General features: G+C 48.8%; 1 protein-coding gene across 1 annotated transcript in view; it reads right to left on the bottom strand.

Moving 5' to 3' along the window:
• Nucleotides 1-14,346, bottom strand: part of JPH2 (junctophilin 2) — a 62,677-nt gene that overhangs the window by 32,092 nt on the left and 16,239 nt on the right. The window contains exon 2 of the mRNA XM_029221253.1: nt 4,973-5,762. Within this exon, the coding sequence (XP_029077086.1) occupies nt 4,973-5,762 (790 nt within the window). The remainder of the gene's footprint in view (nt 1-4,972; nt 5,763-14,346) is intronic.

The following is a 14,346-nucleotide window of genomic DNA, read 5'->3' as shown; positions in this document are numbered from 1 at the left end:
ACTATGGGTATCTCTTTGTCCTTTTCTGTACCTCAGTTTCCCCATCTGGTCAGTGAAGGAGTTGGACTATCTCCTTAGGGCCCTGAATGGGTCTAGAGCAACACTGTCCGAGAAAAATATAACGTGAGACACACATGTAATTTTTTTAACTTTTCTAGTAGCCACATTCAAAAAATTTAAAAGAAACAAGTGAAATTAATTACAATGATACATTTTCTCTAACCCACTATATCTATTTATTATTATTATTATTTTTTTGCGGTACGTGGGCCTCTCACTGTTGTGGCCTCTCCCGTTGCGGAGCACAGGCTCCGAACGTGCAGGCTCAGAGGCCATGGCTCACGGGCCCAGCCACTCCGCGGCATGTGGGATCTTCCCGGACCGGGGCATGAACCCGTGTCCCCTGCATCGGCAGGCGGTCTCTCAACCACTGCGCCACCAGGGAAGCCCATAACCCACTATATCTAAAATATAATCATTTCAACCTGTAATCAATATAAAAAATTATTACTAGGTTACTTTACATTCTTTTCTTACTAAGTCTTTTTTTTTTTTTTTTTTTTTTTGGCTGTGTTGGGTCTTTGTTGCTGCACACGGGCTTTCTCTAGTTGCGGCAAGCGGGGACTGCTCTTCATTCTGGTGTGCAGGCTTCTCTTGTTGCAGAGCACGGGCTCTAGGCATGCTGGCTTCAGTAGTTGTGGCGCACGGGCTTAGCTGCTCTGCGGCATGTGGGATCTTCCTGGACCAGGGCTCGAACCCTTGTCCCCTGTATTGGCTGGCAGATTCTTAACCACCACACCACCAGGGAAGCCCCTCTTACTAAGTCTTTGAAAGCCAGTGTGTGTTTCACATTTGCAGCACATTTCAATTCACATGAGCCACATTTCAAGAGCTCGACACACACATATGGCTAGTGGCTACCATATTGGACAGCACAGATCTGGAATCATTTTCAATCCACCGCCCACTTTAGGGGATGAGACTTCTCAGCTTTCCCCTTCTCCCTGGGAAAGCTGTCCTGATCCTAGACTTTGAGCTGATAGCTTCCATGTAAGCCCAGGACAGGGAGCCTGAGGCCACAATAGACAGAAACCCTAGGCCTGCCTGGGCCTGAAGGCTGCTGGGAAGGCTTTCTGCTCTCTGCAGCCCGAATACTCACCAAAGCCCCCAGGAGAAAGACAACGCTGCTTTTCCTCCTAACCCAAAGATGACCTTAATTGGAAATTCAATCTGAGTTTAAAACCGAGTCAGGCAGCTGCCTCCGACATGCCACCAGCCCCGTGGGCATCCAGGATGAGGAATCCAAATCTCCCCTACACTCCCCTCCCAGTGGCACCGCGTGGGGGAAGCTGGCACCACCTTCTCACTCCAGAGACTCAGTGCCCAGCTGTGGGCCTGGCAGCCTTCTTGGAGGCAGCTCAACACCTTCACATTCAAGGGCACAGCCTTGGCAGGAAGGACAGGGAAAGCAAAGGGGCAGAGAGGGACAAGAGTTTGCCCCCAGCAGGGGAGAGCTTGGGGAAATCCCTCCTTCTCTCCAAGCTTCCATTTCCTCACTTTTAAAAGCGAACATGTTAAATGATGGCAATGACCGCTTTTATTGCTGGCTGCTCTGTGCCAGGCATTTTACAGGCATTAGCTCATCTACTCCCCCAAAAAACCCTAGGAAGAAAGAAGATCCAGGGTTCAGAGTGGTGAGGCAACTTGGGCAAGGTCACATAGCAATTCAGTAGAAGAGCCAGAATTCTAACTCTTGGTCTTCCAAATCAAGAGCTTCAGCTCTTACCTAATCTAAGCTCTGCTGTGTCCCAGGGTGGCCCCAGACAGTCCTGGCTTACACCTGTCGTAACTATATACACTTGGCATAATAATTTTAAATGTTCCATTTGGAAGAAGAGACAAATCTTCCGTACAGAAGGATTCCAAATAATGTATGCGGATACTTCCCCCTCCAAAAGGTAGAGCTTAAATTCCAGACCCTTCTCCGTCCTGAATGTGGGCTGAACTTGATGTCTGTGTTCCAAAGATTAAATTAGGGAAAGGGGAAAATGGTAACTTTATAGTAGAAGAAGCTGGCAGGCACCACCTTAAAGTCTGGAGTTTAGGTAACAGTGAGGTATGAATGTTGGCTTTGATGAATGTATTACTGTAATGAAAGAAGTTAACATTAGAGGAATCTGGGCGGAGAGTATATGGGAACTCTCTGTACTATCTTTGCAACTTTTCTGTAAATCTAAAATCAGTACAACATAAAAGTGTTATTTTTAAAAAGTGCCCCCCTTTTACTCATAAAAGTGTCCAAGTTTGGACAATAAATTATATGATCGCCTGGTCACAAGCCTGGCTCTGCCCCTAACCAAGAAGTCTTAAGAAAATTACCCACACCTTCTTTCTGCCTTAATGATACTAACTACGCATACGTTCATGACAATTTAAAGTTTACAAAGTTTAGAGTGGGAAAATGTGCTGGTTAAAGCTTTGGAATCAGAAAGCCAGGGGCTGACGCCCTGGTTCTCTCACTCGCTTGTCAGGTGGGCTAAAACATATTGTCTTCCTTCTCTGAGCCTCAGTTTCCACATCTGTAGAATGAATTCATCGAAGGACGACAATGACTAGTAATATTGATGAAGTCCTTGCTAGGTGGCCAGCACTGTAGTAGACAATGTGATCTGCTACCCAGTCTCCCCTTCAGAACCAAGGATTTATTTCTCCCCTCCCCCTGCCCCCAACCCAGCTGCTCAGACTGCTGCCCGCTGTCAGTCCTGTCCAGGGATTGCCCTTGGCTGAGGAGAGCCATCCAGCCCCAGGTCACGCCCCTTTCTGGACGTTAGCCCGCATCCAGTGCAGAGGGTGTAAAGATCCGGCTCCCTCACTTCAACTTGGGATAACTTTGAAGGTCATCTGCACTGCAGGCTGCCCCTTGTGGTCGGCTGACGCATTGTGGAGACTGCACGGCAGCTCAGCATCTCCGTCCGCCCAGTCCTGCCGCCTTCCCTTCGCCACAGGTGCTGATCCTGAGAGGGCTCCTGTAAACTTCCTGCACACTAACCTCCATCTCCAAGTTGGCTTCCAAGGGAACTCACGCCATGACAGGGCTGTGAACCACTGGACCTGCACTATGTTTCTTAACTCTCGGACCAGCCCCATTTTTATAAATGAGACAACTGAGGTTGACTTAGCCAAGAACATACAACTAAGCAACGGTGGCACCACAGATGGGGAAACGGAAGTTCAGACGGGCCAACTGATTTGCCCAGGTCTGAGCTAAAAGATGGTAGGGCCAAGATTTGACCCTCGGTCTGCTTAATCCTGAAGACCACAGTGCGAAAGCCTCCAGCCCAGTTCGTTCTGAGCCGCCAGCAGGATTGCTACAGGCACTGGGACAGGCTAGTACCTGTCACCACTGTCCTGCCACACCCTCTGCTGTCCCCGCAGCTCAGCCACATTTGCAAAATGGGAATAATAATAGTACCTACCCCCTCACGATCTTGTAAAGATTAAATGAGTTAATGGATGTAAAGACCTCAGAATGGTGACTGGCTCATAGGAAGCCCTTTATAAGTATTAGGTTAAAAGAAAATCACATAAGCAGCATAAAGTTGCAACTGTGAGATGTTCTAAGAAGACATCCACGCAGCTGAGTGAGAGGTGGCCTGAGATGGGGGGTTGGGCCTCATTAGCTCTCTATGGGGGTCAGGCTTGACCTGAGCTCTGAAGGAGGAATAGACACTAAGGGGGCAGCAAGAGAAAGGAAGAGCAGTCCAGGCAAAGGAACCAGGAGGAACAAAAGCCTTCTGACGGGAAGAACCAGAGAAGGATAATAAAAGGCCAGTGTGACTGGTACAGAGAAAAAAATCCAGGTCCAAGGAAAGGGTGGTAGAAAATGAGGCTGGATAGGAGGGGAGGAACCACCTACGACCTGGCCACTAGCTACCTGGGTGATTTGGGACAAGTCACCTTATCTCTCAATGCCTCATTTAGCTCATCTGTAAAATGGAAATAAAAATAGTACCAATATTATAAAACTGTTAAGGAGACTGAATGAGTCAATACCTGTAACCACTTAAAATAGTGCCATGCACACAGTAGGTGTTATAAATCTTTGAAGGCAACATTGGAACTTTTTCTGAAGTACAATAAAAAGACATAGAGGGGCTTGAATATGGATGAAAGGGTAGGTACTGAATGGATGGAGGGTGGATGGATGCAGGGCTGGCGGATGGGTGGGTGGAGGTGGTTTAGTGAATGGAAGGGTGGATGGACTGTTGGATCTAAGTATGGTTGGGTGATGAAGGCGGTTGGATGGATGCATAATGGATGGAGAGTTGGATGGCTGGGTAGGTGGGTGGGAGTGGATGTTGTTTCGGTGAATGGAAACATGACTGGGTAATGGGGTGATTGGATAAATGGAGGTAAATGGGTGAATGAAGGTAGCTGGGTGAATGGATGCATGGTTGAATAGGATGGCTGGTGGTTCAGTGGATGGGAGAAGTTGAGTGAAAGTGGGTGCTGGGGATGAGGAGATGGATGGGTGGTTGAATGGGTGCCTGGGTGGTTGGATGAATGGCTGGTGGCTGGATGGGTGACTGGGTGGTTGAATGAGTAAGCAGGAAGTTAAGGGGCTGGGTGGATAGGTGGGTAGAGAGATGGTTGTTCACGTTGATATTATAACGGTTGGGTGAATGTAAGGTTTAAAAGTGAAGGTAGGGGTTGGGTGAATGGGTGGATGGGAGTCACTGAGTGTATGGATGGATGGATGGATGATGGATGGATGTCTGGACAATAGATGAACAGGTGACATGAGATCCCGAAGCACCTCCAATGAACCCTCTATATAGACTCCTCTATACAGAGTCATGGAGGAGCCCCTGATGGAGAAAGAACCCGAAACAGGGCCTCCTAGGTTGCCCTGGCTCAGGATTTCTTCCCCAAGCGGGGCACAACCCATCTGCGCCCGCCCCCGGGTTCCTACCTGGAGGCGGCGATCTCGGCCTTCTGGCGCGCGATGGCGGCGGCGCGCTGGGCGCCCTCCACGCTGTGCTCCACCTTCTGGCGGACCTTGCTGCTCTTGAGCGGCAGCACGCGGCGCTTGGTGCCCTTGACCAGCACGTTGTGGCGGTACTTGCCCTCCTCGCGATGGCCGTCAGGCAGCGTGGTGCAGCCGTAGCCGTGGCGCAGGTTGTCCAGCCACTCGCCCTCGTAGCGGAGGCCGCTGGAGCGCTCGCTCACGCCGAAGCCCGAGCGCTTGTCGTTCTTCCATTCGCCCATGTAGGCCTCTGTGGTGGTGGCGTCGATGTCGGCCTCGAAGGGCGCGGCCTCGTCGGCGCCCTCGGCGCCCTCGCCCAGGCTGGCGGTGGACGCGGCGTCGCTGGCGCCCGAGCTGAGGTCGCTCTTGAGGAAACTGACGCGGCTGCGCTGGCTGCCCAGGGACGCGCGCGACTCGGCGCGGCGCATCTTCCCCAGCAGCGCGCCCCGCTGGAACAGGCCGCCGCCCTTGGCCGCCCGCGCCGCCGCCTCGGCGTTGGCCAGGAGGCTGAGCGCGAAGCCACCGCGCGGGATGGCGGGCGCGGGCAGCGTGGGGCCGTCGGTGGCCGGCGAGGCGGGCGAGTCCGGGGCCACCGTGCCGTTGCTGTGCTCGCTGCGCAGGGACGAGAGCGACGTGCGCAGCGGCGAGCGCACCACCACGGCCATCCCGTAGGGCACGCTCTGGCGCACGCCGTAGCCATGGCGCATGCCGTTGGTGAACTGGCCTTGGTACGTCCCTGCGGGCGAGGAGAGGGCGGTCAGTGGGGCGGACGGACGGGGCCCCCGGGGGCGCCGGGGCGGGCCAGGCCCTTGCGGGGCAGGGAGGGTGGAGTGACCAAAGCCTGTGAGGCTCCGAGTGTGTGAGGTTGCGTGAATGAGTGTGGGAGAACAAACGCGTGCAAGCCAGAAGTCTGCGTAGTGGTGTGAATATTTCCGTCGGTGGGAACGTGGCAAGGCCACGAGTGTGCAAGATGGAGTGAGGTGGTGTGATGCCGAGTGTCGGTGTGTGAAGTTGTGCGGGAAGGCGGGGCCCCGGGAGTGCGTGCCAGGACACGAGCAGACAGGCCGGAAGGAGTTTGCATGACCGGTGTGAGTATTTCTGTCGGTGGGAATGCGCCAGGATCTTTACTGTGCGAAATCGGGTGAGGTTGAGTGAGTCCGTCTTAAGTGTGAGGTTGTGTGAGCAGATGAGGCTCTGTGAGTGTGCACAGATTTGGAATCACACAGAGCAAATGAATGTGCCAGAGCACGAGTGGTACAACAGTGAGTTTGTGCGGTAGCGTGAATATTGCATTTGTGTGAGTGTAGAAGCTTGAGTGTGCAAGGCAGTGTGTGCACAGAGGGTGACCGAGATCACGTGAGCATGGGACGTATATAAGGTTATGAGAGCATTTGAGGTCTTAAGTATGCAGGAAAGGCAAAGTTGAGTGAGGGTGCAAGACTACTAGAGGATCAAAGAGTGCAAACTTGTGAGCAGGCAAGGCTCTGTCAGTATGTGAGGCTGAATGCGTGTGCATGGTTATCCTAGTGTGCAAGGTGACGTGAAAGTCCAAGGTCATGAATGGATAAGACGGTGAGTTTGCATAGCGGTGTGAATGTTGCAGGGCACAGGCGAGTGTGTATTTGTGCAAGGCCATGGGTAGAGGAGACTTAGGAACGTGCCTATTGGTGTCCTTTGCCTCTGTGAGCTCATGAGTGTATGATGCAGTGTGTACACACTGGAGTGAGCGCCCAGTGGAGGTGACATTATGGGTATGTGTGAGGTCTGAGTACACAAGGCCATCTGAGCGTTAAAGCACAAAGTAATCTGAGACACTCGAGGCTGAGTGAGTGTGTGAAGTTGTGCGCATTAATGAAACTGAGACCGTGTAAGACGACGTGTACGCAAGATGGCGTGTACAGGAAGCTGGTAACAAGAAGGCCTTGCATGTCCATGAGTGTGAATACCTGATCTCCTGGGAAATAGAATCTGTGCATGTGGCCACGACGTGAATAGAGAGGAAGCACAGAGTAATGGTTAGGAGCACAGACTGCGGAGCCAGGCTGCTGGGTCCGAACCCTACCTCTGCCCTTGCTAGCTGTGTAACCTTGGGCAAGTGACTTAACCTCTCTGAGGCTCAGCTTTCTCACCCGTCAAACAGGTAACAATTGCCTCTTACCTCATAGGGTTGTTGGAGGTTTAAATGAGCTAATATTGCTGAAGAACTAAGAAAGAAAAGATATGTGTGGTGTGATTTTACAAAGTTATGCTAGCGTGTGAGGTCACCTGAGTTGTGTGAACAAGCTGATACAAAGGTGACAAAATGTCCTCGTATTCCACCCCCATCCTAACAGGCTGTGCTCCCCGGGGCTCCGTCCAAAACCTCCTCCCCATTCTCCCTGGGTGACTGCATCACCTGGTGTTTTTATAACTGCCATCTGTGTCCTGCAGATTCTCCTGAATATATCCCCAACTTCTTCCCCTCTGCAGCTCCACATGTTGCCTTGGAGATGGATGCCCCCAGATGTTACACAGCATCTCCAACTCAACACCTCCCTCACCCCCACACACAGCTGTTCTACCTTCTTGGTCTCTTCGCAGCAGCACCACTGAAAGCCATCTCTCTGCCTTCGTCTTTGTGCCTTTTGTATGTAGAACAGTGCCTGACACATCATGTTCACTGAAGGGAGGGGGGAAATTCAGAGCCGTTGTTTTAAACACAAGCTGATGTGCTGCCCTGGTTAACCAAAAGAACCAAATGACTTAACAACAAATACCCAGGATGGCTGGTAAGGGACTCTTAAGGTCAACCTGACAGGCATGTTCCCATTCGGACCTTTGCACTGGCTGTTCCCTCTGCCAGGAACTCTTTTCCTACCTATATCCTTCAAGTGTTTGCTCACTGAGGACTACCTGACCACCCTATTTAAAACTACAGTCTGCCTGTGTCCCCACAAGCACCAAGATATCCGTGATCTACTTTTTCTTTTTTTTCTATAGCATTTATCACCTTCTGACATACCATATGACTTATTTATTTATATTTATTGCTTTTCCTCCCCTGCTAGAATGGAAGCCTTGTGGGTGCAGGGATCTTTCCTGTTTTCTGTTCTGATGTATCCCCAGCATCTGGGACAGTGCCTGGCCCATAGAGGTGCTCCAGAAATATTTGCTGATTGATTGGCTTGAGCCTGTCCAGAGACGCCATCTCACTGTGTGACCTTGGGTGACTCTCTTCCTTTCTTACAGGCTCAATTGCCCCATCAGTCAATGACATGTTGGTGATGAGGCTCTAAGGTTTGGCCTCACTTTGAGATGCTGGGCTTCTAGGAATCGGGGCACTGTGACTCTGGAGGCAAAGGACAGTGAGTCCCCATGACTCCACGCGGCCCGGCCCCTCCCAGCACAGACTGCTCCAGCTTAGGGTCCCACGCCTACCCAGCCCCAGCCCTTTGTGTGTGAAGAGACCCCATCAAGGATCACGTACAGTGCGGGGGGTTCACTTACACCTCCCAGCAATCCTGTGAGGTGGGTCTCATACAGATGCTTATTTACAGGAGAGGAAGTTGGTGATCTGAGAAGTTACTAGACTTGACCAAGGAAGCAGGACCAAAACCCAAGTCTATCTGATGCCCAAAGCTCATGCTCTGAGCCCACAGTTCTCAATCCTGGATGCATGTGAGAAGCTAAAGATAAAATACAGATCCCCGGGCCTTGCCACCTGAAATTCTGCTTTAATTTGTTGGGGAGGGTGTCTGGTGCTTCTGGCCCCTCAGTACGGCAGGCAGGAACAGCCAGGGGTGAGGGGACAGCAGGGCTCACCTCCCTTCAATGACCAGCCATGGAAAACCAACGATCAGAGAATATCAACTATAACAGGGCCAAAGAGAAATGGAGAGAGACAGAGAGAGATGAGAGCGTTGGGCATGACCTCGCAAAGGAAGATGCAAATATGCTCTCCATTTCTTAGGTGGATTGATGTTCAGAGAGGTTATGTGACTTGCCCAAAGTCACACAGTGAGGAAGAAGCAGAACTGGGATTTGAACTGAGGTCTGACTCAAGGGGGGAAGTGGGATTATGTGGCAAGTGTAGAGAATAAAGAAATGAGAGTGTGCTACAAAGGATGAAAATGTGAGGAGACAGATAGAAAACTATTATGCTCCATTTTCCAAGTTCATCCACATGGGGCCACATTGTGTGGGAAGCAGGGGGACAGAAAGAAACACAGAGAGAGACAAACTGGTTTCAAACACCATCTAAGCTGGGGAACCTTGACCAAGCTACTTCTTCTGATTCTCAATTTCCTTACCTGGAAAGTAGAAAAATAATACCTGTTTTCCGGCTTCTTTGGGAGACAACAAAAGATGGAAACAACCCAAATGTCCGTTAACTGGAAAATGGATAAACAAACTGCGCTCAACCACACACTGGAATACTAGTCCGCAATAAAAAGTAGCATGTTACTGAAACACACACCAACATGGGTGGATCTCAAAAACATGCCAAGGGAATGAAGCCGGAGACAAATCATATGATTCCAATGACATGAAAGCCTGGAAAAAACTAAGCTATGGTGATAGAAAGCAGATCCGTGGTTACCAGAGGGGTAAGGGGGATCCACTGTGCAGGGGCACCAGGGAACTTTCTGAGTTGATGCAAATGTTCTGTATCTTGACTATGCTGGTGGTTACACAGGTGTAGACGTTTGTCAAGACTGTACACGTCGGGGGGTGGGGTGGGGGGGTGTGATGAATTGGGCAATTGGGATTGACATGTATACACTGACGTGTATAAAATTGATGACTAATAAGAACCTGCTGTATAAAAAAATAAATAAAATAAAATTCCAAAAAAAAAAAAAAGACTGTGCACTTAAAATGTGTTTTATTGCATGGAAATTATCCCTCAATAAAGTTGATTTGATAAATGAATAATTTGTAAATAAATTTTTAAGGGAAAAAAAAAAACCCTACCCAGTACAGCGTCCTGCAAATATCCATCAGGAAATCCTGTCCACTCTACTTTCCAAGTGAATCTAGAATCTCGCCACGTCTCACCACCCCCATTGCTGCTAGATGGTAGTCTGAGCCACCGTTATCTCCCTAACACACCTATCAGAGGGGATTCTGTTCAAATATAATAAGCCAGATCACGACACTGCTCTGCTCCTTCTTACTCAGAAAAAAAGCTGAAGTCCTTAGTGACCCACAAGGCCCTACCTGATCTCATCCGCGTCACTCCTCCATCCTTACCGCCTCCCATTCTCCCCTTTCCCTCACTTCACTCTAGCCACAGAGGCCTCCTTGCTATTCTTCCCGCACACTAGCCATGGTCCTGCCTCAGGGCCTTTGCATTTGCTGTTTGCTCTGCCTAGAATGTTCTTCCTCCAGATATCTGCATGGCTCACTCCCTCACCATCTTCAAGCCTTTACTCAAATATCATCTCCCTGAAGACTCCCTCACCACCCTATTTAAAATTATAACCCCCACCCAAGGTTTTTTCTTTTTATCTCCCTTCTTTGCTTTCTTTTTTCTTTCATAGCATATCTAATATTACATATATTTTGCTTTTTCTTTTGTTTATTAACCATCTCTCCTACTGGAATGTAAGTTCCACAAAGGCAGGGATTCCATTCTTTTTTGCTCACTGTTGTATCCTTAGTACCTAGAACAGTATCAAATAGGTACTCAATAAATATTTGCTGAATGAGTGAGTGAGTGAGTGAATAGCACGCACTTTCCAACTATTTTCTTTTCTTTCTGCTCTATCCATCTGAAAACAGGTCTGCGAAATGACCAGAGAGATATTTAATAGTTCCTATAAGGCTCACTGAAGATGACACAGCTAATAAATGCACAGAGTCAAAACTCACACCCATGTCTGGCTGTGCTCCTTCCAGAAGTCTCAGAAGAAAGAAGAAAACAATATATAAATCAAAGGGGGAAGTGAGTGAGAAAAGAGCAGAGAAGATGGTAAACCAGAGGAAAGAAAGAAGACATCTAATCTCGAGAATGGACAAGTTTGTGAAATTAAATCAACCAGTCTACCTTTGGCTTAAATTTGGCATGAGATGGGCTGACGTGGCCACTTTAAGCCCAGGAAAAACTGAGATTGCAACAGGAGAAGGGCTCTTGGCCTCCAGTTGGGAAGGAAATGGCCAGGCTATATTAGGAAATTTACGAGCAAGTGGCAAGAGGCACAAACACCCAGGGGAGGCTGGGAGTGATGGGGCGCTGGGAAGGGGGAAGAGCCAAGTGCTGGAGCCATCCCCTGCCTGACTCTCTAAGGCAGGACAGTTCTCTCTGGGGACAGGAAGAATGCATCCAAAGAGGGAGAGGAGGACCCACCCACAGCCATCTGGCTGAGAGGAGCCTCTATGTAAGGAAGCGCTTCCTAATACCCTTGGGGATGATCCCCTCACTGGGACTTGTAGACATTACAGGGCTTCCCACTGCCCGCAGGGTAAGGACCAAGATTCTCAGCAGCCTACAAAGCCCGGAGTGGGCTGCCCCTGCCCACCTTTCCTGACTCTTTTTGAACGGCTCTCCAGTCACACTCGCCTTCCTACCTCAGGGCCTTTGCACATGCTTCCCTTCTTTTTCTTGGTGTGCTCTTCTCTCTCCTCCCCTGGCCAGCTTCTAGTGATATTTCAAGATTCAGCTTAAACCTGACTACATCCAGGATGATTTCCTGAGCCCTTCCCCCTGAGTACTACCACATGATGTCAGTACTTCTTCTGGACATTGTGTGTAGTAGCAGCTAACTGATTATTATGATCATTTATTCACCTTAAGCCTTCCCTACCAAACTGTGGCTTCCAAGAGGGAAGGCATCATATCTAGCTTATTTGCTGTGATCTCAGCAACTAGCACAGTTCCCAGGCCTGAGGAAGCCGAGTTAACATCTGATGAATCTGGGAGGATTTTCTCCTGAATGACACCCTGCTGTTCTTTCAAGGGCAGGAACTGCATTTTTCTTTCCCCTCATGACTCAGCGCATGGTAAGTGCTCAGTAGGGACTGGCAGTGGCTACCGAGAATACTCACATCTAACTCTGGGAGTTATTGGGTTATTTGTAAAAGGCTGGTGAAGTCTGTAACCATGGTAAATGTAGTCCTAATATACAGACCAGGCTCCTAAGTTTAATAAAACCTGAATATCGCCTTCTCCCTGCAATTCCCCTTCAGGTTTAGTATAGAATAACCTGGGTTTTAACCTTAACTCTGACACTGGATAGTTCTAAAACATGCATAAGTTATTGAAACCCGGTAAGCCTCAGCTGTCCTATAACATGGAGGTAATGATACCTACTTTATATGGTTTTTCATTCATTCCTTTGAATCAGCAAGTATTTGCAGTGCACCTGCATTCACTGGGCTAGGTGCTGGGGATGCAGTGTGAATAAATAGACGTGGTCCCTGCCCTCAAGGGGCTTGGAGTCTAGTGCCAGCAATAGACTGGATTTAATCAATCATCAGAAATAAACGTTACGCAGCCCCAGCAGTGTGGTCCAGAGAGATGACGATCCAGATCTTGGTTGGCAGTGGAGTGGGGAGGGTTGGTTGACCAAAGATTAAGTGAACTCTATGTGAGGCAGCTAGCACACAGCAAGTGCTCAATAAAGGCTAGCTTTTTGGCAGGTCAGAGTCTTTGCTCAGAAAAGCTGGCAAAGGATTAACTGGGATTAACTGGGAAGATGAAGAAGAGCCAGGGAGGACAGAGAGAACTCAGAGGGAGAGAACGAGACCAGCTCTGGTTTTCTGCCTAGGTGTGTGTGCTGGTAAGAGAGTGGGCTGGTGGCCTGGAATGCCCGGCTTTCTCTGGTTTGGGAACACCCCTGAGTCGGGCCTCAGAACTTCTGTCCTTGAGAAGAACATTTGGGGGTCTGCTTATCAGTGAGACCTGCCTCCACACCCTCTAAACACACAGGATGGAGGAGTTTCTGGAAGCCACATCTATAGTTTAAGATCCACTCCCCAGGGCCAGAGATTATGACTTAGTTGATGTGGATACTGGAAAGCATCTCAGATGATTCTAATATGAATTCTGTAAAAGTTTTCCACTGACCTACAGTTAGCCACCATGCTCTGTTCCTCTGTTGTAAAACCTGCTAACTGATGCCCTTAGCACCCTGATGTGCCTGCCCAGCAGCCTATGCCCTAGCAAATCCATGCCTCTGTTCCCACATGTGGAACTGTGTGTTTATTTAAGACTGTTCCTAAACCTGTTTACCTCCATTGTACTCATTATTGAATTTTTGTTATTTATTAATATTTGTTCTCTAAACCAATGGACTATGAGTGTACAGAAGAAGAGTCTTACTTCTCCAAACACAAGCTGAATGTTTTTGGATGTTCACAGGGAGACAGTTCCTTAAAAATCGCTCCCAAATTTGGCATGAATGGGATAACTATAAAAGTTTGGAACAAAATTATAGAAATCTAGACGTTTTCTACACTCGGATTACGTTGCAGTATCTTTAATTTCTTGCTCCATTTTAAAGAAACCAACAGAAACTGGAAATTATAGATGATACGTTACAGGAATGGGAGACAGACAATGGGAAACTCCACTGCCATCATAAAAAAGGCTTTGCCGGGAATTCCCTGGCGGTCCAGTGGTCAGGAGTCTGTGCTTTCACTGCCAGGGCCCGGGTTCGATCCCTGGTCGGGGAACTAAGATCCCGCAAGCCGCGAAGCACAGTCTCTCTCCCCACCCCCAAAAAAAGCTTTGCCATCAAAAGATTAGTGAATGAAAAAGACTGAATATCTATACACTATACGTAAATGTGATATAAATGAAAATAAATGTCATAAGATATATAAATCATTTTAAAAATCTTTCTCTGATCTTACTAACATTCAGTTAACCAGCTTGCATTTGGTATTGATGACATCAGATAAGAGGGCTTCTGCGGTTTTAAACGTCAGTGTGAATACATTTGCTTTGACAAAGAGAAAGCAAGGGAAGGAAGACACCGAAAGGGTAATCAAAACTAAGTCTAGGAAAATAAGCAAGTAACCACACGCCAGCACCCTGACGTGCGACTTTCCCATAGGGTCTGAATCCAAGTTTTGGATGAGTTTAGTTAGGGCAAAACTGCACTTTTCATTCCTTCTCAGGAAAAGGATGCCTGTGGCCTGAGTCACTGGGGCCTCTATCCACTACCTGGTCTGCAGGAATCTTCCCAGCGTGGTAGGTACTGCTCATCCAGTTTTGACCATAAGAGGCCAAACTGGAGGTGTATAGCCTGTGGAAAATTTTCCTGGCTGTATAACTTAATAATCCATTAAGGCAGGATCTCCAAAAAATGTGTTTCGCAAAACTGGTGTTAATGTAT

This window comes from Monodon monoceros, unplaced genomic scaffold (assembly GCF_005190385.1).
Source record: "Monodon monoceros isolate NGI ecotype Baffin Bay Population unplaced genomic scaffold, NGI_Narwhal_1 Super_Scaffold_13, whole genome shotgun sequence".
Classification (NCBI taxonomy): Eukaryota; Metazoa; Chordata; class Mammalia; order Artiodactyla; family Monodontidae; genus Monodon; species Monodon monoceros.
The sequence above is the reverse complement of the archived record's forward strand: the minus strand, read 5'-3'. Positions and strand labels throughout refer to the sequence as shown.